This window comes from Chinchilla lanigera, unplaced genomic scaffold (genome assembly GCF_000276665.1).
Source record: "Chinchilla lanigera isolate Chin_1 unplaced genomic scaffold, ChiLan1.0 scaffold00081, whole genome shotgun sequence".
Lineage (NCBI taxonomy): Eukaryota > Metazoa > Chordata > Mammalia > Rodentia > Chinchillidae > Chinchilla > Chinchilla lanigera.
In genome coordinates, this window is record NW_004955482.1 from 7,953,155 (window position 1) to 7,976,493 (window position 23,339).

A 23,339-nucleotide genomic window follows, 5' to 3' on the forward strand; every position below is an offset into this window, starting at 1 on the left:
GTGCCAAGGCTTTATTTAAGAGCATCGTCTGGCTGGTGCCAGCTCACCTGCTGCTCGTGCCTCCGCCCGGCCTCCCCCGCGGTTCAGCAGAGCGGGCGGACACAGCCCCCGGCAGACGCCCCTCCAGTGGCTCCCAGGTTCCAGTCCTTTGAACTCACTTGCCTGGAGGGGTGTGAGAAGGCCTGCGCGGGGAGTCTGGTGGTCTGGGCTCAAGTCCCAATTGTGCCACCTTCTTGCTGTGTGACCCTGAAGAGGTCACTAACATTTCCTGAACCTGGACCGGGAGTCACCTGCTGTGTGTTTTATTTAGTCTGTAAGTCTCCAGCATTTAGCGTCTCAGATTTTACCTGCAAATTGGCTTTCCAGTGTCTTCTGAGGCTGTCTGGCAGATTTTGCAGCCCGCAGGCTCCATGCCCGTGCTGGGGTTGTTAGCGGGACCCAAGGCACTGCATCCTCTTAGCCCAGCTCCCCCTGTCCACTTCCTGCCTGACCCCAGTGGGCACTTGGGTTCACCGCTGTGGCCTGGTGTCTCATACCTCATCTCCTCCATCACCCAGCCTTTGCACTGAGGCCCCTTGGGACCAGATCCGTGGGGTTCACGAGCACTGTCTGCATCCCCCCGTTTATGTCAGTGTATCAGCAGTTCAGAGAGCACCTGGGGGACAGAAATTAGTGAGGAGGGGACCCAGGACTGAGAGGTCTTTCCAAGGGCAAAGGCAACACAGCCTTATTTTCAGAATGAATGGGTTTCTTAAGCCAGGCATGGTGGTGCACACCTGTAATCCCAGCACTTGTGAGGCTGAGGCAGGAGGATTCTTGTGAGTTCAAGACCAGCCTGGGCTATAAAGTGAGCTCAAGGCCAGCCTGAACTGCATAGCAAGACCCTGTCTCAAAAAGACCAAAAACAAAACAAAACAGAATGAATGGGTTTCTTTCCCTGATCACCTGTATCCTTCTGCCCATCTCTTCTCTTTCTCTTTGTCGCCCCCTCCAGCCCCCTCACCTCCCCCTCCCATCAGTTTTCTGTGGCTCTGGCTGACTGCGGATCCCAGAGGAAACCAGAGGTTTCAGAGTTGGAGTTTTGGGACCTGTAGTTCTAAGGCCTCCCTCTTAAACTGCAGAAAAGCGCCCATAGGAATCTGCCAGGGGAGCCTTGGGCCTGAGAACCACAAGGTCAATAAGGAAGTCAAGAAATTCAGGTCTGGAAATTGGAGGCCCCCGGTGGCCGGAGCAGATGTCCCTTAAAGACAGCTCCCGCCCATAGTGTCCATCAGCTCTGGGGGAGCCCTTCTGAGCTGAGCTCCGCAGGTGCAAGGGGACCCAGCAAGTCCCCAGAAATTGGCTGTGCATTGTGGTGAGGAAGGACACAGGTATAGAAATAGACACAAGACACAGTCACGGTGGGATGGTGGCAACTGGGAGACAGCAGCTGCAGCAGACAGGCCCTGAGTGACTCCTGGCAGGGCAGAGGGAGCTGCCGAAGGGCTTTGATGACAGCGCAGAGAAGAGAGCATTGGCCACTAGCCCGAGTCAGAGTGTCTGTGCTCACCTACCCGTTCCAGAAGGGACCAAACTGCGCTAAATCCACGTGGGAAATACTGCTTCCTCTGTCCCTCTTCCAGAAAGTTCCAGTGTGTATCACGCACGTTAAAGGCTCTGAGAAGTGCCTCAGGAAAGGGACCTCTTAGACTCGCTGTTTCTCAGCCTGATTTGGTTCAGTACCCTGAGTGTGTGTGTGCCCCTTACGAAATCCCATAGAGTGCGCATCCCGCGGGGCACACTTGGACACGCTGACCCCAGGGGACGACAGTCAGGGGCTGTGGGGGTGCCCATCTGGCACTGTGATGAACCCTTCGCTGATCTCTTTTTCAGGAAATCAGAGAGATGGTGGCGCCCGTATTAAAAAGCTTCCAAGCCGAGGTAAGACCCAAGGCCCAAGGCGTGTCAGAAAAACACACCTGGATCCCCGTCCCATCCCACCTGGAGGTGGCAGAGGCAGCCTCGGCCTCGGAGAGCTCTGGAGAGAGCTGTCCTGCCCCGACGCAAACCCCTTCCCAGTCCCGGGTGTCCTGGTTGATGGAATTCCAGGCTGATCCCCGGAAGCCTCCTTCTCCCTCCCTCGCACTGTTCGGCTGCGTAAGATGTGAGACCATGCATGAGCCTCCTCACCTTCCCGCCTGGGTTCCAGGTTTTGAAGTTGGCGGTGTGTTCGAGGGGACCTGGGCCCCACCTTGGCATTCTGTGCAGCTTGGTTCTTAAAGCAGCCTTGCAGATAAGGGCAGACAGCTACCAGCCCCCTCAGCAGGCTTTTCCACCAGCCCCCTCTGTGGATCAAGTCAGCACTGTCTGAACTCTTCCTGCCAACCTGTGGGCCCCGGTTCTCCACGGCAGCCAAGCCATCCCAGGCACATCCTTCCTCTTGCCTTTCCAGAGCACTGTGATGGGGCGGAATCTGCTTGTTTCTCCTGTCGCTTGACTCTGTGGCCAGGATTCTATGAATGTTCATTCGCCTGACTGGCACAGTCTAGGAAAAGACCAGAATCACCCCAGGCTGGCACATAAAGGGAGGCTGGGAGCAAGGGGCCGTGTAAGGCACTATTGAAAGTAAACCAAACTTTTCGCTCTGGAAGGCTGAGGCAGGAAGATGGCAAGCTCCAGCCTGGACAACTTAGAGACTTAGTAACAAAATAAAAATTTTTTAAAGAGTTGGGAACGTAGCTTAGTGTGAAGACCCTGGATTCAATCCCAGCGCCATGAGGAAGGAAGGAAAGGAGGGAGGGAGGGAGGGAACTAGATTTACACCAGTGCTGCTGATCTCCATATTCTCAGCCCTTCGTTTTATTACCTAGTGGACTGGTGTGCTTATTTATATTTATTTATAAGGCCACTCGGGACTGGTTTGTTTGGTTGTGAGGTACCTGGACCAGGAGGTGGGTGGGGCCAAAACCCAAAAGAAGAAATAATGTTAGGAATGTGTTTTTCTGGCTTTGCAGTTTTTAAAAAGCAGAACTTCCCATCTGCCGACCCCTGGTCCTGGGAGGGCCACTCAGGGCACCAGCTTCCTCAGCAGCTGGGCCCCTTGCAGCCCGGAGACAGGCACAGAGCTGGAGCCAGTGTCACGTTCTCGGCTCTTCCTGTGCTGGGATTGGCGGGGGCAGAGCTCCTGCTGGCCTCCTGCAGCCTCAGTGGCCCTATCTGTGAGGGGAGGTGAAGGCGCTAGAGGTCTTTTTGTGTTGTTTGGGGGATTGACAGAGGTCAATGCAGGGAAAGGGGTTAATGTCGTGTCTGGCACTCGGAGGGCTTCAAGAGAGATTTGAATCTTGCTTCTGCTGCTTACCGACTGTGTGACCTTAGGGGAATTACTCGACCTCTCTGTGCCTCCATTTCCTCATCTGTAAAATGGGTAATAATTTTCCCTTCATCGTCACAGAGTTGTGACTGAGGAAGAGCAAGTCAGTGACCTCTAGTTCAGAGAGTGTAACCCTCTACTATGGCTGGGCTGGCAGCTGCCTTTCCCTCTCTGGGTGCCAAGGCTTCATATCCAAAAGAAGGGGGCTTCCTGTCCCTGGAGGAAGTGGGTTACCTTTGCAATAGCAGACAGGTTTGAACTCTGGCTGTGCGCAGGGATCACCGCAAAGCGCAGGGCCGCAGGGGGCGCGGGCAGCCTGCTTTGAATCTCAGCCTTGCTGCTTTAGCCAGCTCTGTGGCCTGGGGAGGTTCCTCAGCCTCTCTGAACTCCAGCTTCCCTCCCGTGCCAGTTGAGGATTCAAAGACCTAGGCAGCTCCGAGGCATCAGCACAGCACGGTGGCTCACAGCTGGTGCTCAGTTAAGGGGCAGAGAAAGCCTCAGTGGTGCTGGAGGGGAGGGCAGAGCTGAGCACTTGTTTCCGAAGCCCACGTGGTGTGTTCCACAGACGTGGCTTTAGTAGCTGGAGATCGTCAAAGAACTTCGTTCATTTTCTTAAGAGGGTTTTCCATCATGCCTTTAATGTACCAAAGACTACATTGCTCTGGAATCGTATTCCCAAAACCCCTGCTTTCCTCATGATCTATTGAGGAAGCCCTGGCACCCGCAGGTCCCTCCCCATGCCTGGGGGTACGGGGGACACAGCTGTCAAAGAAAGGTGTTAATAACAAGCCTCCTCTTGGTCCCGAGCAAGCTGCTCACACACGGACTGTTTATAGCCCAAATATGATTTTCATTTTAATTTTTCTAATGAGAGCTCATCCTTTACGCCGCTTCCCTCCTGCAGTCCACGGGGCTCTGGGCTGGAGCTGCAGGTTCCCAAGTGGGCATTAATCACCTTCTGGAAATATTCCCTGGGGCAAATACTGTCCCAAGTCATATACACCAGCCCATAAAACGCCGCTGCAGCTGAATGGCCCGCCCGTCGTCCCTGCCTCCCCGGCTCCAGTCTCGCCTCTGCTTGAAATATATCGTGTTCAGGTTGGTTCCTCAAATCCGCTCCACCAGCCCTGGCGCATACAGGCTCCGGCTGTCTTTTTATCTTCATACACTGCGTGTGAATGGGTCTTTTTCTTTTCTTGTGTTTTTTCCTTTTGTTTTCTTTCTTTTTCTTTTCCTTTTTCCCCCCTGCTGGTGGGAGGGAGTAGGGAGGAAGTGAATGTACCCTGCTGCGAATCAAGGAAGATTCTTTTTCTCCCTTGATTGCTTAAAGGACAGTTATGATTTCCCCTGCTCGGGGAAACAAAGACAGCCAGAGAAGGTGGCTTAATGGAGACAGCTTGAAATGGCCAAAGTTTGAATATCCTTGTGCACAGAGAAAAGAGCAAGACGAAAGCCCCGCTAATTACAAAAGTTGCTTTATGAAAGATAATTCAAAGCAATAATTTAGCAAACATAATCAAGTCGCACAGATGGGGTTGTTGATGGATGGATTGCAACATGCAATTAGCAGTTCTCACAGTTACATATCATTAACCCTCCGAGCACAGAAATTATTTTCTCATTATTAGTTGAAAAGGTAAAATTAAGCTGACTAGACAGTAAAGGAACAAACTACAATTAATTACCTTCATTTATTACAGTCATTATTTTAAACTTATTTTTACTTGGAGAGAGAGATGAAAACATCTAAATTAAAAGTTTTGTTATGCTAACTCCGAGGTGAGACTTTTCGCAAGAGCCAGCACCGGCCTGGCTGGGAGGGAGGACCTGGCCGGACGCCTGGTTGCCTTTCTCTCGGTCTCCTTCATCCACCGCGAAGGGGCGTGGCCTGCATGCCTGGACCACGCCCTCCCCTGGGTCTGACCGGAAACACAGCCGCCTGAGAACCGAGGGTGCCAGCCTGGTCTCAGACTCCGCGGGGTCAGGGGAGTGTGGGGCTGAGGCGCCGCGGCACCAGTCCCACCCTGATGCTGCCGAGCTTGTGTGATCTTAGCCAAGGACCTCACGTCTCTGTACCGCTGCTTCCTGATCTGTGCATAGGCACAGCTCATAGAATCGTGTGAGGGTCTCAGTAAGAAGCACAGTGCCCTGTCGAGTGGAGGGTGAGTCTCGAGCTCTCACAGCTTGGGTCTGTGAACATTTTCCCTTCACTTAATGTGGTCTAAGGGAGCTTGTGTGGCATGGCCACCTCCTGAAGTGTAAGGAGATAACCAAGATGCCACATACCAAATGATGTGTCGATCATCATTTAAGTCCGTGCAGTCATTTATTCATTCAACAAACATTTAGTGAGGAACTGCAGCATATCAGGCAGCACAGTACATGCTTATGTGCTAGCCCACCGCGACCCTCTTTGGCATGAAGAGGAGCAGGTACTCGTGCATCACCCAGAAGAACCTCCTGGAGAAGGCAGGGCCACCCTTCTACTTGGCCCCATGCAGGCCCACTTGTGTGGACCTGCTGTGTGGTGTGCCAGGCTTACCAGGGCTGTGGAGAATCCAGAGATGGCAACAAACCATTCCTCTCAAGGAATGTCCCTAGAGTTGAGTCCCCCAGGGTTGAGATTACATCCAGGAGCCCTAGCGAGGCCTGTGGGCCCCTCCCAGAGCTGCCTCATGTTGGCTGAACTTGCTGTTGGTGCCCCTCCCCCTGCTGGCCACAGCAGGACACCTCTGCCTGAGCCCTCGTCCTTCCCCATTCAGACACGGGGTCTAGGTCTTGTCCTTGCTTCTGGGCCTGGGCCTACCTTGACCTGAAGCCGCCTGGGGCTGGGAGCTCTGGGCCACACGCTGCGTGTCCAGCCCTGTCAAGCCATCAGATAACCACAGCCCAAGTTCCATCTGCCTGTGAGCACCTGAGAGGCGATGAGAGGACCGCCTAGGGGAGCAGTCGCCCTGCTGAACCAGAAGAGGCCATGATGCGTGGCTGTGTAGGGCTCCTCCATTTGCGCACCTGGTTCTCAGCAGCAGAGCACCCCCATCTACTGAGGGCCAGCTCTCCCCTCCCTTCCCCTCTCCTCCCCTCCCCTCCCTTCCTCTCCCTTCCCCTCCCTTCCCTTCCTCTCTCTTTTCCTCCACAGTTTACCCAGCGTCCCCGCATTCTCTTTCTTCCCTTCTCCGTCCCCAGCTACCCACGCACAAAAAAACAAACCTTTGGGCAGATTTGAGCCATGGAACAAAGTTCTCCCGGTGCCAAGTCCTGAGGCCTGACCTCACAGCAGAGCGCAGCAGGCCTCTCCCTCCTGACCCCAGAGGGCGATGACAGCTGTTGGGCAGAGGCTGGGCACAGGGATACATGCAGGGTCCTCGCCCAGGTGGCTTTGCACTTCAGAGACGCAGGTGAGGGGCACCAGCAGTGCTCGGCCCTCGGGCCCCTTCCCTTGAGTGTCTTGGCATGGAGTCGGGGGTCTCCAAGACCCATGCTGTCTAAAGGGAGTTGAGAGCAGGCACGCAGCAACTGTGGTTGAGGACCAGAGGTGCTGCTGGGATAGGGACTGGCAGGAAAGCGCAAGATGGGGTTCTGCTGCCTCCTGCGGGCAGGCCAAGGGGAGAGTGGGATGTGGTGGGCAGCGTGACAGCTCCCAGCCAAGAGCCATGTTCTGAATGATCAGTCACTGACAGGAAGTCTAGCCCGGGTAGAGGCAGCCGTCCTGCACTGTGGTGTCTGAAAGGTGGGTGGTGACAGTTTGTGCCTGAGCCAATCAGGTCTTGGGGGTGGGCCCCAGGTCAGACATGTAAGCATTGTGACCTGCTGTGGCCCACAGGGTGCCAGACCCCTCCCTGCCAGCCTCACCCAGGCAGCGGTGCTGGATACCCACCCTGGGCCTCTACCCGCAAGTGGGCAAGGGACTGCGTGTGCCTTCTTCTGCCCACGAGCACCTGTCATTAGCCCCCCGCAGCCAGACCAGCAAGTGACAACGAGTGAGCAGAGCCACTGACAGTGCCACCCCGATGGGCTGTCGCTGCAACCTGGGGTCGCCCGCTTGTGGCGCTAAGCAGCCATGCTCGGCGTGGAGGTTGGCCGCTGCCTTGGAAGGGGAGGCTCCTGCAGTGACTGACTGCTCCCCTGCTCCCCACCACACGCGCCCTGGTGATTAGTTCACGTATCACTCACGGTATTTCTGTTGGGGAGATTCTGTGATCAACGCTGAGGAGGAAACTGAGGCCCAGAAATGGCCAGCGTCTGCCCAGGGCCAAGTGCGTACCTGAGGCAGAGAGAGGACGAAGGGACATGAAGGGCGGGCTCTGCGCACCGTGGGATGGTGGGAAATGCAAGGCCAGGGGCCCTCTGCGCTCTGCCCCGCCTGCCTGTCAGCCGGCACACCGGCCTGGCATGTCCCTGCCTCGGGACGCTGGCACCTGCCCCTCCCTCTCCCACCTCGACGATGCACTCCTTTGAAGCATCCAGTGCCTGAGAACAGGGACGTCCGCTCCCATCAGTCACTGCCAGCAAGGCACACGGCATGATCGGCCCAGGCAGAGTGTCAAGACAGATGATGCCATGGGCCTCACCAGGTAAATGCAGGGCCGTGGCAGTCAGTGTCCAAAGGTGCTGGGCCCCGTGGCACACAACTGTAATTCCAGCACTCTGGGAGGCTGAGGCAGGAGGATCACAAGTTCAAGTCCAACCTGGGCACTCAATGACTTAATAAGACCCAGTCTCAAAAAAAAAGTTTTAAAAGGGGAGGGGTGCTGTGTCTGTAGCTCAATGCAGAGGCTTGAGGTTAAATCCCTGACACGACATAAAGTAAGTACATATAGCAATAAATGTAGTGTCATAATGAGCACTGGATCGCTCAGGACCTTGGAGCTGCCATAAGTATTTGATGGGACTGTGAATGAGGCAGGAACCATGGGGGTGCGGGGGGCAGCTCTGACTCGGGTTAGCAGGATCCCTCCAGCTGCTAATCAGTGAGAGGAGCGACTGTCCCTCCGTGGTCCCTCCCAGAGGCCAGGCCTGACGTCGTCACTGATGCCCCCACCCTCTGGCCCAGCTCTGGACCTGTACTTTCTGAGACTGCGAGGGCTTTCGGCCTCTCCCTCCCACACAGTGGTGGATGGCCAAAGGGGGTCCTGATCCCAGCAAGAGCTGGGGGACCCGAACTGAAGCTAAGCCGCCTGAGACGCGCACACCCCTCCCGCCGCACGTGCATCCTCTGTGTTCCTCCTGCTCCGCGTCTGCCTGAGGACTCTTCCCTCTAAACTGAAATTACATTACAGGGGTTTGCCTCATCTTCCAACAGCCTTTGATGTCCCGATTCTCTCACTCCCAGCAGTGTGATGGTCCTTTGTACATGCCCCGCCTCCTGCCACCGTCCTGTGGTCCTAACCAGCTGGCAAGTCGGGGAGAAATGGCCCTGCCGACCAGCAGGACTGGCCTGGGAGGATTGACAGGGGCTGCGTCCCAGCCCGGCTATTTCTTGTGTCTCCTTGAGCCAGTCACTTAACCTCTCTTGGGAAGACTCCTAACCGGAGACCACTTCCTCTGCTTTTAAATGGAAGTAGTATAAAGCCCTCATGAGAGGGTCAGCGGCAGAGCTCAGTGAGTTGAGACTTGAAAAGGCCAAGAACAAAGCCCACCATGCGGAGAGCACTCTGGAGCTGCACTGCTAGTGGACAAGAGGAGACAGGCCACTTCGCCCTTGTTCCTCCCAGGAGGAGGCTCAGCCCCCAGCAGCAAAATGATGCCTCCCGGGCCGCACCTCTTCTCAGCGTCACTGTAGGTACCGCCCCCTTCCGTGGATATGAGATGGGCTCTGAGAGGGCAACCACCTGCCCAAGCCCGCACAGCTCTTCACCAGTACAGAGTGCGGGAGATGCAGATCTCAGCTGGGAGGGCGGAACTGCCCCTGGGGGGCCCGGAGCACAGGAGGAGCTGGAGACTCCCATCGGGATTGAGGTCTGGATTGGAGATTCACTGGCAGCCAGGGCTGACTGATAGCATCACGGCAGCGGGGACCTGGCCTCTCAGATGTGTCTTTGCTGAGCTGTTCTTTCCAGCAGAATCCACCTGGGAAGCCCATGCCTACATGGAGGCGAGATTCGAAGCCAGGTCTGCACACCCAGCCCAGGACTCGGCCATAGTAAGTGCTTAGTAAATGAGAGCTTTGCTTGCAGTTTCCATACCCCTCTGTGATGACAGAATGACTTGGCCGGGGATGGAACCCACAGCTTTCACGCTGAGCTGTATCCTTAGCCCTTTTTTTTTTTTGAGACAGGGTTTCACTAAGTCGTCAAGTTTTCCAAGCTGAGCTCGAACTTGCCATCCTCCTGCCCCACCCCCCGCCCCCAGCAACTGGGATTGCTGGTGTGCTGCCACATCTGGCTGACATAATGGCTTTGATGGTGCCTGCCCTTGGCTGGGGCCTACCCCGCAGCTCAGGGTAGAACTTCCGCTGAACTGAACAACTTTCCAAATTTAATATCAAGAACCCACCAAAGCGTCATTGAACCTGTCACGCCGTATTACAACCAAATTAAGAACCAGCAGCAGTCCTCTCTCGTTTGGTATCATATGCCTTATAAAGTAAATTATTAATGCTTTTTCCCCCCAGTTAAGCAGTTATTTGCAGTTGTTCCGGGTATTTCTCATTAGAAATAACATCATCTAAAGAACGATATTGATTGATTTTTTTAATCTTGGAATCATGGACGTGAACCACATTTATATGACATTCCCTTTAACTAGAATTCTCATGCTTTATTTTTATATTATTGATCTTTTTGACACGAATTGCTTTTTGGCCTTGTGCGAGCGTTGTAAGCTTTCTGCCTGCAGAAGAATGGGCCTGGCTGGGAAGAGTGATCGCTCCGGCCGCGTGGCAGTAACATTCCCGCACATTTAACAACAATTAGCCTGTGCTGACGCCGTGGTAGACTTTCGCGTATGAAAATTTACAAGCCTTTTAATGGACTGCATTATGGAAGGCCGTGTGGGGCTGGTCGGTGGGCAGATAAGGCCGCTGGGTGCATATCCATTTCATGGCTCTAGCAGGCTGGTGGCTGTCTGTGCCCACACCTGCCTCCTGGGGGCGAGGGGGCGCAGAGTGGAAGCTACTGGGACAGCAGCCCCGTGACACCACCAGGGACGGGTGGCCATTAGTCACACGTTCATCCTCTCGGTGAATGCTTGTGGGGCACCTGCTGTGTGGCAGGCGTGGTGCTGTGTGCTGGGTGAAGACAGTGAGCTTTACCTTTCACTCGCGTGCTCCAGGATGGCGCTCACTGCTACGGGAAAGCGTGAACACGCGTTCCTGATGCGTCTTGCACCAGGGCCGAGTGGGAAGGGCTTAAACCCAGGCTCACGCACACCCGGGTTCATACAACGGCTCTCAGCGAACCTCAGTTTCCCCGTCTGTAAAATAAGGGTAGAAAGAGCCTGCCACGCAGGGAGGCGGGGAGAATTTGGTGCAGAAAAAGAACTTGATGCATGGGGCTGTGATTATTTCACTAAGCAGAGTGGCCTTGAGGTTCACCCGTGTTTTAGTGCCTTTATCTTTGATATAGTTTGTTTAACTCTGAGGTTACCATGACTTAATTTTTGTTAGTAGCTCTGTTGATCAACCAACTTGCGAAATGCCTAAAACTTCAAAAATTAATTATGGCAAACGTGCTGCAGCCCAGCTCCCAGCACACCACCAGAACTAGTCCCTGTAGTAAATGAAAACAGAGGTAAAAATGCAGGCTGTAGATCAGAGAATCCTTGATGCAGTGTCTGTTTTTATAAAGTTTTATTGGGACACAGCCATGCCCACCATCTTATCACTGTCCTTTGTTGTGTTCCCACCGTGGCAGGGCTGAGAGGTTGCATCAGAACCTACGAGCCCTGGAGCTGAAAGTTACTTCTTATCTGTCCTTGCCAAAAAATTTGCTGACCTCTACTTTCAGGCAGTGGGAGAAACTGAATCTCCTCATTCATTCGTTCATTCATTCAGCAAGTATTTACAGAGCACCTACTGTGTGCCAGGCACTGTCACCAGGCACAGGAACAGATAAGGCAGAGACCAGAGCTCTGGTTCCCTCCCAGTACTGGCCTTCTGAGAAGACAGAGAATTCAGCTGCTCGCAATAAGTAAATTCAAGGGCTGGGGATATAGCTCAGCGGCACAAGCACCTACCGGGCGAGCATGAGGTCCTGAGTTCGATTCCTGGTACCAAAAAAAAAAAAAAAAGTAAATTCAGTTACCACCTTCAGCAGGGCTGCGCCGCAGAGCTCCAGGGGCTGGGGGAGCATCCTGGGGAGTCATGGAGGGTTTCCAGGAGGAAGTGACTGTGATCCGAAGCAGATCAGGCGCAGTCTAGTTACCAGAAGGCCAGAATGTCATGCCAGGTGAAAGGCCAGCATACGCCAGTGCCCCTGAGGCAGGAGGCAAAGGCAAATTTCAGGCCAGACAGCCCAAAGCCACCAGGCTCCCTGTAGCAAGGGCCCCTCTGCCTCCCCATCCTGCACTGCAAAAGACGGTTTCTTGTTTGTTTCCTCCCTGAAGTTTATGAATTCCTACCCCGTAATCATTCTCAGCATAAGCACAACATAATAGCACTTAATTAAAATATATAAAATCAAAGACTAGTACAGACTAGTGCAAATCAAGATAGCAAAATCCTTCATCCAGAATCAAGCAGAGGTCTTGCCCTGAGCCCCAGAGACTGAAACACAGAGTGCGGTGCAAGTGGGGCTCCACTTCCTGAGCGCCCATTGGTATCGCCCTCAGGGCTAGCCCTCTGACGTAGGATATTGTGGAGCACCTACTTTGTGATAGGCATGGTGTGAAGTATGGCATGTTGTGGAATATGCTAAAGAATCCAGGGCTGGGCATGCTGGTGAGTGCCTGTAATCCCAGCACTTGGGAGGCTGAGGCAGGAGGATCGTTGCAAGTTCGAGACCAGCCTGGGCTACAAAGTGAGCTCAAGGCCAGCCTGAACTGCATAGCGAGACCCTGTCTCAAAAAGATAGATAGATAGATAGATAGATAGATAGATAGATAGATAGATAGATAAAAAAGAATCCTGAAATAGAGGAGACTGAGTTTCTTGTGCAGAGAGAAACAGACTTAGAGTGAGATGCCGAGATCCCTTGACTGAGGAGAGCTGAGATACGAACCCAGGTCAGTCTGGATTTTTCAGCATGGCTGTTTATCCAGCTCAGCCTGTCTCTGCATCCCAGAGTCCTTCACTTAGCTGGCGCTTGGGGAAAGAGGAAAGCAAGGCAGATCTTGCAGGCATCCTCAAGGGACAGTCCCAAAAGTGGCCACGCTGCTTCTCCCCTTGTTCCCGGGGTCAGAACTCTGTAACAAAACCACACCCAAATTCAAGAGTATGCTCAGACCTGTGCCTAAGAGGGGAAGAAAGCCAGGGTGAGGGTAGCGCGTAGCCCTTTCTGCTGTACGGTGGCCCCTGAGGGACCAAGCATCTCCCTGACCATGCGACACAGTACAGAGCCCTGAAGCAGAGCCCTTGCACAAGGCCCCATGTCTGGACCAGTGACAAGGAAATGGATCACAAGGGGCCTCCCAGCCCAGGAGCTGGCACCAGGAGAGCAAGGAAGGATGTGAGTGATGTGACGGATGTTGTAAAGCACATGCTGTGTGCTTTACACATGGGGCCGGTTGTGGGAAAAGATGAACTCTGTCCAGCGAGGAAGCCGGGCCACCACTGGGAGTCCACCTGAGGACACAAAGGAGAAAGCACATGTGCAGTAAAGCAAACGGTGCCAAGGAGAAAGAGGTTCCTTTTCAGGCAGTGGTTCAGGAAGACTTCCTGGGAGGGGCGAGATGGCCGCAGAGATTAGGGAGACCCGGGCAGGGAAGGGCATGGGAACTGGGATGCGGGCTGAGAGCACAGGTCTTGGCCATAGGCAGATCTGGATCCAAGCTCCAGTTTGATCCGTGCCTAGATGACCTCGGGCAAGTCACTTCTGAGCCGGTCTCGTCTTCAGGGGTAGAGTGATTGGTGGGGAGGAGGGAATGAAATGGCGGTGCATCATCAGGATGCATAGCGCTTAGGAAGCCCCAAGTGGAGAGTGATTGTCCCCCTCTGGCAGGTGTCTGGGGCAGGGTGGAGGTCCAGGGACTGGACACAGGCTCCTGAGTGCCATCTGTGGCTAGAGAAAGCACTGTGGAGGCTTTTTGGGTGTACGAGGACAGCGTGATCAGTAGCTCATGCTAGCAAGAGCTTCATGCAGGTGCACGAGAGAGCGGATTCGGAATCGAGGGCGCACTTCGGGGCACTGGAGAGGTGAGCGCTAGAGTTGGCCTAACCTGAGGCAGGAAGGGGGTGCTGGTTGGGAAGGTTGACGCAAGGCCTGAGCCTCTGGGGGAGCAGAACGTGACGCCATTAGCAGGAGTTGGGGGAGCTGGTTTCGAGGAGTCGGGCGTCCAGCCTGGGTGGCCTCTGGCTGTGTGGCCCTGGGCTCGTGTCGCCCATCTGGAAGAGAGGGAACTGCGTGCCCCTCCTTCATAGGGCTGTTGCTGGGGCTTCCGTGAGGTCACACCTGTCACGTGGTTGGTGCTTAGAAATGTCCCTTGGGATCACTGTCCTGTTTTCCGTTGAGTGGGACGAATGTCTGGGCAGGAGACGGCTGATGCTGAAGCCAGCAGATCCCTCCAGCACCAGCAGACTGTGAGGACTGTGGCTGGTGACGTCAGTGACCGCAGCAGTGTCCCTCCGTGACAACCAGAAATGTCTCTAGACAGGGGAATGGTGAGAGTCCTTCGGCTCTCCAGTCAATTGTCATTTCCTTGGGAAGGCCTTTGTGACTTCCCAAATTTAATCCTCCCTGTTACATAAACCCAGGGCCCTTTGCAGTGCTTAGCATGGCTTGTGGTTGTATATTGTTTGCTTAATTATTCACATACGGCTCATCCCTCCCACTTAACCAAAGGAATGAGCGCATGCATTGTAGACTATTGTACTCCCCAGTCCCACGTGGTGGTTGACACAGTAAGTGCAGAATAAATATTTATTAAGTGAATGTTGACACATAATAACATTGGCAAACATCATCCTAGCTGTTTCTGTGTTCCAGGCAGCATTCCGAGTGCTTTGCAGATACCAGTTCATTCTTCCCCATGACTAGCTGGTAAAGTAGATATTGTTGTGGTCAATATTTTACAAAGGAGAGAGATGAGGCTCAGAGAGGTTAGGTAACTTGCCTAGGATCACACAGCTGTGTGCTTTCCTAAATGCAGAGATCTGAACCCAGCGGGGCGCAGGTCCAGAGAAGTGCTCTGTGTGCAGGTGCAGACAGGCGCGAGACGCTCAGATGCTGCACGAGGTCACAGCCAGCTGGTGACAGGTTACCAGTCCTTACTCCAGGCCCTGCGGCCTTCTTTCCACACCCCGTGTCCACAGGGTAGGGACACTTTCATAGTTTAACCAGTCAATTATAATAATATTTTTCTCTCCGAATGTTTTAAAGGGAAAAAAGTTGGCTTGCTAAGGTATAATCATGGCTCAGAGGCCAACCTGACATTAGTTATTAATTAGGCCATTATGCATTCCACAGTGATAATTGCTTTGCTGCGGAGTCACCAAGCATGAAACAGACCCACACAGAAATGCAATCTATCAATCTGAGAAGCCGCAGCCCAGTTGCGTTCTCTCACCTTGAGCCGGGTGTACGCCTTAGCGGGAAACAAAAAGGAATTAATGGAACGTCAATAGGCAACAGCGAGCTGGCCCCGGCCCTGGCCCAGCCTGGGGGATTTCATGCCTGGCCACGGGGACAGCATTTAAGCGAAGTTCATCGGGGAAAATGGCCATTTCTCTTTGGCCCCCTCCCCATTTTCCACCATGTTGTTTGGGGCAGAGGAGAGGAGAGGCCGTCGCGGCTGCATCTGTCCGCCTCGCCTGTTGCTCTTGGCAATGAGCAGGGTGGGAAGCAGCAGCTGCCGGCGGCCCCGGGCCTAAAGGAACAGGTGCAGCCTCTCCGCCTGCGGTCCCCCGCACCTGCGTTCCCCTCGGCCTGGGTTCTTCCGCTGTCCTGGCCTTGATGGGGGAGGGAAGGAGACCCCAGCCCCACCTCAGCATATCCTGGAGGCTTCCAAGTGGGAGGTGTCATACTAAAGGCAGCTGAAAGGAAGTCTTAAGAGAAAACTTGGGAGAAAACGGGATTCACACAAGTGCACCTATCCCAGAGAACTGATTACAAAATTAGCTGTCACACGTACGGGACGTCTGCCGTATGCCAGATGCACTTACTGTGCCATTTCATTCTCCTCGAAGTCCTGTGAGGGAAGCATTGGTATTCTGCCCATTTATAAGCAAAGAGGTTGAGGCTTGTCAAGGTGAGGCGACTTGCTCAAGGTCCCACAGCTGGCAGAACTGCGGTTCCAACCCAAGTTATCGAGAACAGAATGTTCCTGGAACTCTGGTCTGAGAGGCCGGGAAGTTGAGCTGGGCTCCCAGCGGGTGGGACAAGCATCCAGGACAGTCCAGGACCAAGGTGGGTATCCCCCACAGCGCCTGAGGCCCTCCTGCAGGAGAGTACCCCCAACAAGGCCACCCGACTCACCCCACAGTCACTCACTCCGGTAGCCCCAAAGACTCAAAACCAACCAGTTCCCATTTCAGACCCCCAAGCTAATAAAATAGGAGCGGCGTAGCTCGAGACCAGGGTCACTCCCAGTCTGATCAGCTGCTGGCAGGAAGATGCTTCTGTGTAAACATGCCACTGTAGCTGTTCTCAGGGGAGAGAGGAAGATCACAAACTAGTATCCTGGCCATTGGCCCCATCAGCCTCACATTGATTATGTCTGCCTGGCATAGAAGCTTCTTTAAAAGTGGATGCGAGTGTCTTTAGATGGAATCCATTCTCCCCACAGCCGCTCTCTTTCATCCCTTCCCTTAGCTGCTTCACAGGCCAGACTCCCCTGCTGGCTTCCTGAGGGCCTTTGGCGTTTTCTCCCTGGAGGGATGGTCAGTGCTTCTCAGCAGACGGAGGTGGTAGACAGGTGTGTGCAGCGCTGAAAGTATCCACGTGTCAACCAGGCCCACATTAAAAATTGGGCAGAGATACCACCATGGTGTGACTGTTGTACCTCAAGAAGGCCCAGTAGAGCCAGGGTGTGGCTCGGTGGCAGAGTGCGTGCTTAGCGTGCTGAAGGCCCTAGGTTCAAAGCCCAGCACTGCCAAAAAGGAAAGGGAGGTGTAACCAGGGAGGTAAACTCATTTGCTGAGAATGGGTTGCTTCAGTTTCTTGCTCCTTGGTGTCAGTTTCTAATCCTGCCTTCTTTCGTCCTTCCACATGATTTGCCTACACCAAGACTTGATATTCACACACATACCCTCTCTTTCATGTTCTCTGTGAAAGAGGGACAAACCGGGAAACTCTTCTCCAATGGTTGCGTTCACTTCCTGTGCAAACAAGATGGCAGCCGAGACTAGATGAAGACGTCCACATTGGTCCAGCCCCGTGGCTCATCCAGCCCATATTCCTGTCTCTGGCCAGACCCCTGGAGGGACCTTTAGAGCAGTGACATTGACTGCCACCTGGGCTGACCCACTCCCCAGGTCTGCCCTTCCAGTGGAGCCAATGCCCTGAAGTGTTCCTGACACTTTAAGAAACAGCCTTCAGGGCTGGGGATTTAGCTCAGCGGCAAAAGCACCTGCCTGGCATGCGCAAGGTCGTGAGTTCGGTTCCCGGTACCGGAGAAAAACAAAAAAAAAAAAAAAAAAAAAGAAACAGCCTTCAGCTGCACACACTCTTCGGAAGTCAGCCTGGTGAGCCGACCCCTTACAGTGGGAGGTAGGACTTCCCCATCTCTGCTCTGAATTTCCTCTTTCAGGCTACCAGGTGGGGAGACCCTGGTGATTTGAAAAGTGGTGAGAAGACTATGTTTTCCTATTTGTGCTTTTCTCGCTTGCTGGGCACAGACATAATCATTCATCATCTCAGCAAATATTTATTGGGCTTCTCCTACGTGCCAGATGCTGTTCTAAGCAGTGAACAAAACATTCTAGCAGGGTGTGACAAATCGATAACAGTATCACCTGCTGTTTGTTGAGCAAGAACCTACTCACTCTGACGCTGGCCCAACCTCCATTCTTCCATTATTGTATTTTATCCTGGCCACGTATAGTGCTACCCTTAGTCCCCCACCTTATAGAGGAGGAAACTGTGCCTCAGAAAGGTCAAGTGACTTTCCGATGCTCAACAGTGAGTAACCGTCTAAACCAAGGGTTGGCAAAGTATAGCCTGTGGGCCAATTCCCATAGCTCTGCTTCCTGTCTTTATAAATAAAGTTTTATTGGAACACAGCCACACCCATTCATTTGCATATTGTCTCACCCTCCAAAGGAAAGGCTGAGCAGATTTTACAAAGAGACCATATAGCCACTTCCTGTCTGGCCCTTCACAGAAAAGGTTTGCTGCCTCATGTCCGAGGTCAGACTCGAGTCGTCAAATTTGACTTAAAATGTGGATATCTTTCCTATGTTCCTCCCTTTTATCCCTCCTCTGCTCCCTTCCTCTTTTCCTTCATTTCTTCCTCCTTATTTTGGCAAAATTCAAACATATAACAATGAAGAGAATAAACTAATGAGCCACATGGATCCCATTTCAACAACTACTCACACACGGCCTCTGCTACCTCATGCCCTGCGCTAGCAGGAAGCAATCGAAGTCATCGTGTCATTTCAGCAGTTAATATTTTAGTGTATGTCTCTAAGAACATAAGCAATCTTTTTTGAAACATAGCCACAATATCATCATTTAACAGTAGTTTCTTCATAGCATCGCACCTCCAGGCAGTCTCGGGGTCCCTGATGAGCTCTTCCAGTTCTGAGATAGTTTTGTTCATATTAGAACTCAAGGTACGCACGTTGCGACTGGCTGAGGGAGCTCTGAAATAAGGTGACCAACTGTCACAGTTTGGCCCTTGACCCAGGGGTCTCCTGGGATGCAGAACTTTCCATTTTAAAACTAGGAAGGTCTTGAAGTATCAGAAGAGTCCCTAAGGTCAGGAAGGTCCAAGAGAAACTGCGACAAGTTGGTCACACTATGTCTTCAAGTTGTAAGCACACTGTCCATCCTGTCCTGTGTGTGTGTGTGTGTGTGTGTGTGTGTGTGTGTGTGTGTGTACCGTTTGCACATATGTGGAAGAAGGGACTGGGCAGTTCTCCTGACTTTCCCCTGACCGCAGTTGACTCTACACACACTGATGCTGGCGTCAAGCTAAGCCAGTGATAGTCACCATCCTGGACAAACTTGGCGCTGCTTGATTTTGATTCTTCTGGGTGTTCAGCTTGAGTAAGTTAGGGGCAGCCACCTCCCGCCTCCCACCAGGAAATGTGCAGAAGCTGAGAAAGGCCAGGAGGGGACCCCGTCTCCTGTGGCGAAAGTGCCAGCCTTGGTTCTGGGCTACACTGCTGCGGGCTTGTCACACTTCGGGGGTGCCGCTGTGCTGTCCAGCTTCTCCTGCAGTCACCGCCCCCAGCCGTGGGGTTGGACAAGTCACCTCACTTCTAGCAGAGATTTACTGATTGCTTTCCCACGGCGCTATTGAACTTGTGTTTTTTGCGCTTGGGCATTGAGATCTGGGGGTGTGATCGCCTCAGGGTTGGCATTTTTAGCCAGCCCACTCCCAGGTGACGCTGGGTGCTTCCGTGTGCGTCACCCAGTTTCTTCCAAAGCAGGGGCGGAGCTCCACTGGAGGCCAGGAGCAGCCTGGTGGAGGACAAGCTGGGCTTGGCCACATGGGGACATCTCAGAGCCCGCACCCCCAGCCCGTGCCCTCGGAGCGCGGGGAACGCGGCGACACAGCGTTGTCTATTTTCTTTTCCTCTAAGTCATGTTATGTCCGGATTCCCTTGTACAGGCGGCAGGAGGAAAGCGGCACAGAAAAGTTCTTCCCTCTAGCCTGGTGCTGCCGGGGCTCCCAGAGAAGGGAGAATGGAAGGGAAGTGGGGGGCGGGCGTTCGATGTGCGCTGTTTGGCGTCAGGCGCTGGGGACAGGATCAGGGTATGAGAAGGAGCCAGGAATGATGCCCCGCAGGACCCTTCCGTGGGTGTCCGGGTGCCTAATGTGGGTGGGTCCCGTGAGACGGGGGCAGAGGGATGATTCATCCCCCAAAGTAAGAATGCGGACTCAGATCCGCACAGGGACCCCATGGGTAAGCAGATGACCATCACAAGCACAGGGGGTGCAGCAGATACAGACAGGAACTGAGGAAGTGGGGGGCTCCGTCTGCCACCTCAAGGAGCGACCTGCACGCTGCGTAGGCGGAGTGTGGCGGTTAGGTCTTGCTTGCATTGTAGGGGCCAAGAGCACAATCTTCAGTCTGTAAATCCTTCCTCCACCTGCTTTCATGCTGTGCCACCTGGGGTGAGCCTCTTGACCTCTCTGTGCCTCGGTGTCCTCACTGTGGAAGTAGAAACGACAGCTGCCTGCCTGGGCTCATGCGCTGAGCACCATTGTCAGTGACATTGGTGGTGTGACGTCTGCCATGATGGGATTACTTACACCACAGAAATTGGCAGGCACTGTGTAGAGGGGCCTTTTTCTCAGCCAGCCACGGGGCCCTTAGCAGCCCCTCACTGCCCCTACTCCTCAGGGGCACATTACGTTTTGCAAATGGAAAGCGCCCAACACGGTCAGCACTCGGCATTCACCGTGGGCACTATGCCGGCGGAGTTACCATCACTGCAGGAACGTGAGCCCACGGCGGCCACAGTTTCCAGCTTTTTAAAGAGGCTGAAAATCTCATATCTGTGTAAAATCCCATGATTTTTAAGTGTTGCTTGATATCAGACATGTTTCCAAACCCGAGCAGAACACAGCACATGTGGAGATTTGGAGCACGCGCCTCACATTTGCAGCTGGGCTCAGAGCTGCACTCGTGTCTCCCGGCTGTGCGAAGCCTCCGCCAGGGCCCCACCTTGGTGCACGCTGGCTGCACGCCCCTGCTGCAAATCAGCATCCTGCACGTCCTTTGCGAGGGAGGCCACCTCCTCCTTGAAGCCCCCTTCGGCCAGCTCCCTGCAGGGTGAATCGCACCCCATAAGTGCTGATGCCCTTTGCGGAGGCCCCTTTCTGGGCTGGGCCACAGGCCCTGCTGATGAATGCGAGGCAGGATCTATGGCGCTCGCCTGCTCGCCCGGCTGTGTGCCGAGCACCTTCTGCGCAGTGTCCCCATCGCCCCATAGCAGCCCTCAGGAGGAGACGGCCTGGAGAAGGCGCACGGCCAGCCAAGGCCACAAACCAGCGGGAAAGTTTGTGAGAATTACACCCGCCCCCCGGCCTCCATCCCGGAGCCCCCGCAGAGCACCAGGGCCCTGCAGACAAAGCTGGGCGCGCACCATGGAGCCCACGCGTCCCTCTGAGGCTCTGGTGGCTCTGCCCCCAGCCACACTCCACAGAGAGGACGCTGCTATATTTGAAAGCCTGGGCAGGGTGGCACTTCTGTGGCATTTGGGTGGCTGCCTCTCCTTAAAGGGCACACACGTTCTCTAGCTTCACACTTCTGGGCTGGCATTTTAGAAAACTTGCCAGAATCACTGCAAGAGGGGAGACTGCTGCCACCTGGGACCCCTGCAGGTCTCCCAGGAGCAAGGCCACCGAGGCACATGACGGAGAGCTTCGGGGTTGGTCAGGGTCACTAAGCCAGTTCAGACGAATGTGATGCGGGCTTGGAGCGCAGAGCCTGTCCCGCCCCAGGGCTCAGCGGGCGCAAGCTGCGGTGGTCACCGGCTTCACTCACCCTCTGCTGCTCTCTGGCTATTTGATGCCAGCCCTCGTGTTCTAGCAGCTTCCGCCCTCACGGGGCCCCTGGATGGTGCCAGCTTCCAGGACACCTGTGATCTGAGCCAGTGATTCTAAGGACTGTCTACTGCCTGGCCAGCCTCACCCCATACCTAACAGTGAACAGAGCACACCAGCTGGGCCTCGGTGTTTCTGCTTTCTAGGGGGGAAACTGAGGCATAGGGAGGCTCAAGGGGAGTCATTCTCTTATAGATAGACGGAGCATCCGTCCATCTATCCACTCACTGCATACTCGTTAAGCGCTGCCAGGTGGCTGCTTCACCTCCCTAAGTTGGCCCCAGGCAGCTCGGAACCTTGTTGTACCTATGCCACAGCTGAGAAAGCGGAGGTTTCTAGCACACGGGAGTCACACAGCCAGGGAGCCTGGTTTCAGACCTGACTCCAAAGTCCACGGTCTTTGCAGCCTTGCCTTGACCCACAGGCCTTCACTAACCCCAGTGCACATAGGCCCTATGTTCCCCTGCTGCCCGCGGTTCCCTTCCTGGTCTCTCTGTGTCCCCCAGGACACAAAGAATGCCAAGCCCTGCAGGCCCTCCCGCCCGGGGAGGTACAGAGCATCTGGGTGCTCTGTGTGGCCCTGTTCCTCTGAGCCCAGGTCACCCAGACCTTCCCAGAGGCCGAGTGGGGTCTGCTGCTGTTTGGAAGGCAGTTGACCCACCTTGCTGGGCAGCCCCAGAGCCAGGAAGCAGAAGCAAGACCGGTATGGGCCCTCGGTTCTGTTTCACCTGTTTGTCGACTGACTGGAAAATTGCTCTTTCAAGGCAGTGGGCCTCAAAAAAAAGTAGGGGGGTGGGGCTCAGGCAGGGGAAGAGGGTGTGTCAGCCTGCCACAGAAAAAGTGCTGATGCTCCTGAGGTGGGGACAGACCCCACCCCTGCTGCAGGTGCATGAAGGACCTGAGGGGGGCGCCTCAGACCCAGCCCTGTCCCGGCCAACGCCTGCCAGCCGGCGCCAGGTGGCTGCTGGTGGAAACAGGCCCTGGTGGCCAGATCCCCGCATTTTCCTAGAGAAGCCAGCGATTTGGAACTCTTCTGGTTTTTAAATACTGGCTCCATATATATGCACATATTTTCATGCTCACAGTCCTTAACGCAGGTATCACTTACATACAGCAAAATGCACCAATCTGAAGGATATAATTTGATGAATTGTGACAGCTCCAATATTTTTAAAACATTGGAAGGTCCAAGAAAATATGACTATAGGATGCATCTGGCCCTGGACCCATCGTCCATGGCCCGTAGTCTAATGTGAGCCCACAAGCGGAGGGGGGCGCGCACACACATGGACTGCATGCTACAGTATCCACGGGGAGGGGCTGGCTTTGTCCAGCAGAACCTTCACTGAGCTACATCCCCACCCCTTTTTTTTTTTTTTTTTAATTTTGAAACAGGGTCACACTAAGTGGCCCAGGCGAGCCTCAGACCTGTACTCCTCCTGCCTCAGCCTCCCAGATTGCTGGGATCACAGACGTGCGCTGCCGCGCGTTGCTGCATCCTGCTTAATCTTCTTGCTCCACAAGGAGAGCACAGGCTCTTTAGCCTGTGGCGAGTCCCAGCTCTGCCACTTGCTGTGTGACTTTCACAGGTCCTTTCGCCTCTCTGAGGTCTGGTTTTCTCCATACGTAAAACAGGGACTGTAATGATGCTGACCTCCCAGGGCTGTCGTGCGGATTAAGTCGGTTCACGTGATAAGTAAGCACTTGGACCAGTGCCTGGCACACAGTAGATGCTTTATGTGTGTTCACTGTCTTTTTTCATAATAGTTAATAAATAGGCCTCTTTCTTAGAGCAGTTGGGGATTTGGAGAGTTTGAGCTAAAATCCCCTGCACTCTCCCCCGACTGCCACCCCATTTGCCCTTCTGAGCATCCTGCTTTAGCGTGGGGGATCTTCCACTGACAAACCAGTATTGAGACCTCATTATCAGCTAAAATCCATAGCTTACGGCAGCCTCGCAGTGTTGTGCAGCTCTGGGGTTTGATGATGCCATCAGGAATCTGTTCGCCCTCGCTGGGACAGCAGCGCTGTGGCTTCTGAGCGACTTACGCTGGGCTGGTGGGAGCCACGCACCCTCTTCTACTCCTTCCAGCATGGGAAGGAGACACCGTGGGGATGCACTTGAGCCTGTTCTTTTTTTTTTTTTTTTTTTTTTTTTAAAAGACAGGGTCTCACT

At 54.1% G+C, this 23,339-nt stretch overlaps 1 protein-coding gene across 1 annotated transcript in view; it reads left to right on the forward strand.

Moving 5' to 3' along the window:
- Positions 1–23,339, forward strand: part of Cux2 (cut-like homeobox 2) — a gene marked incomplete in the record, with an annotated part of 262,326 nt that overhangs the window by 169,672 nt on the left and 69,315 nt on the right. The window contains 1 exon segment of the mRNA XM_013503646.1: positions 1,873–1,920. Coding sequence (XP_013359100.1) covers positions 1,873–1,920 — 48 coding nt within the window.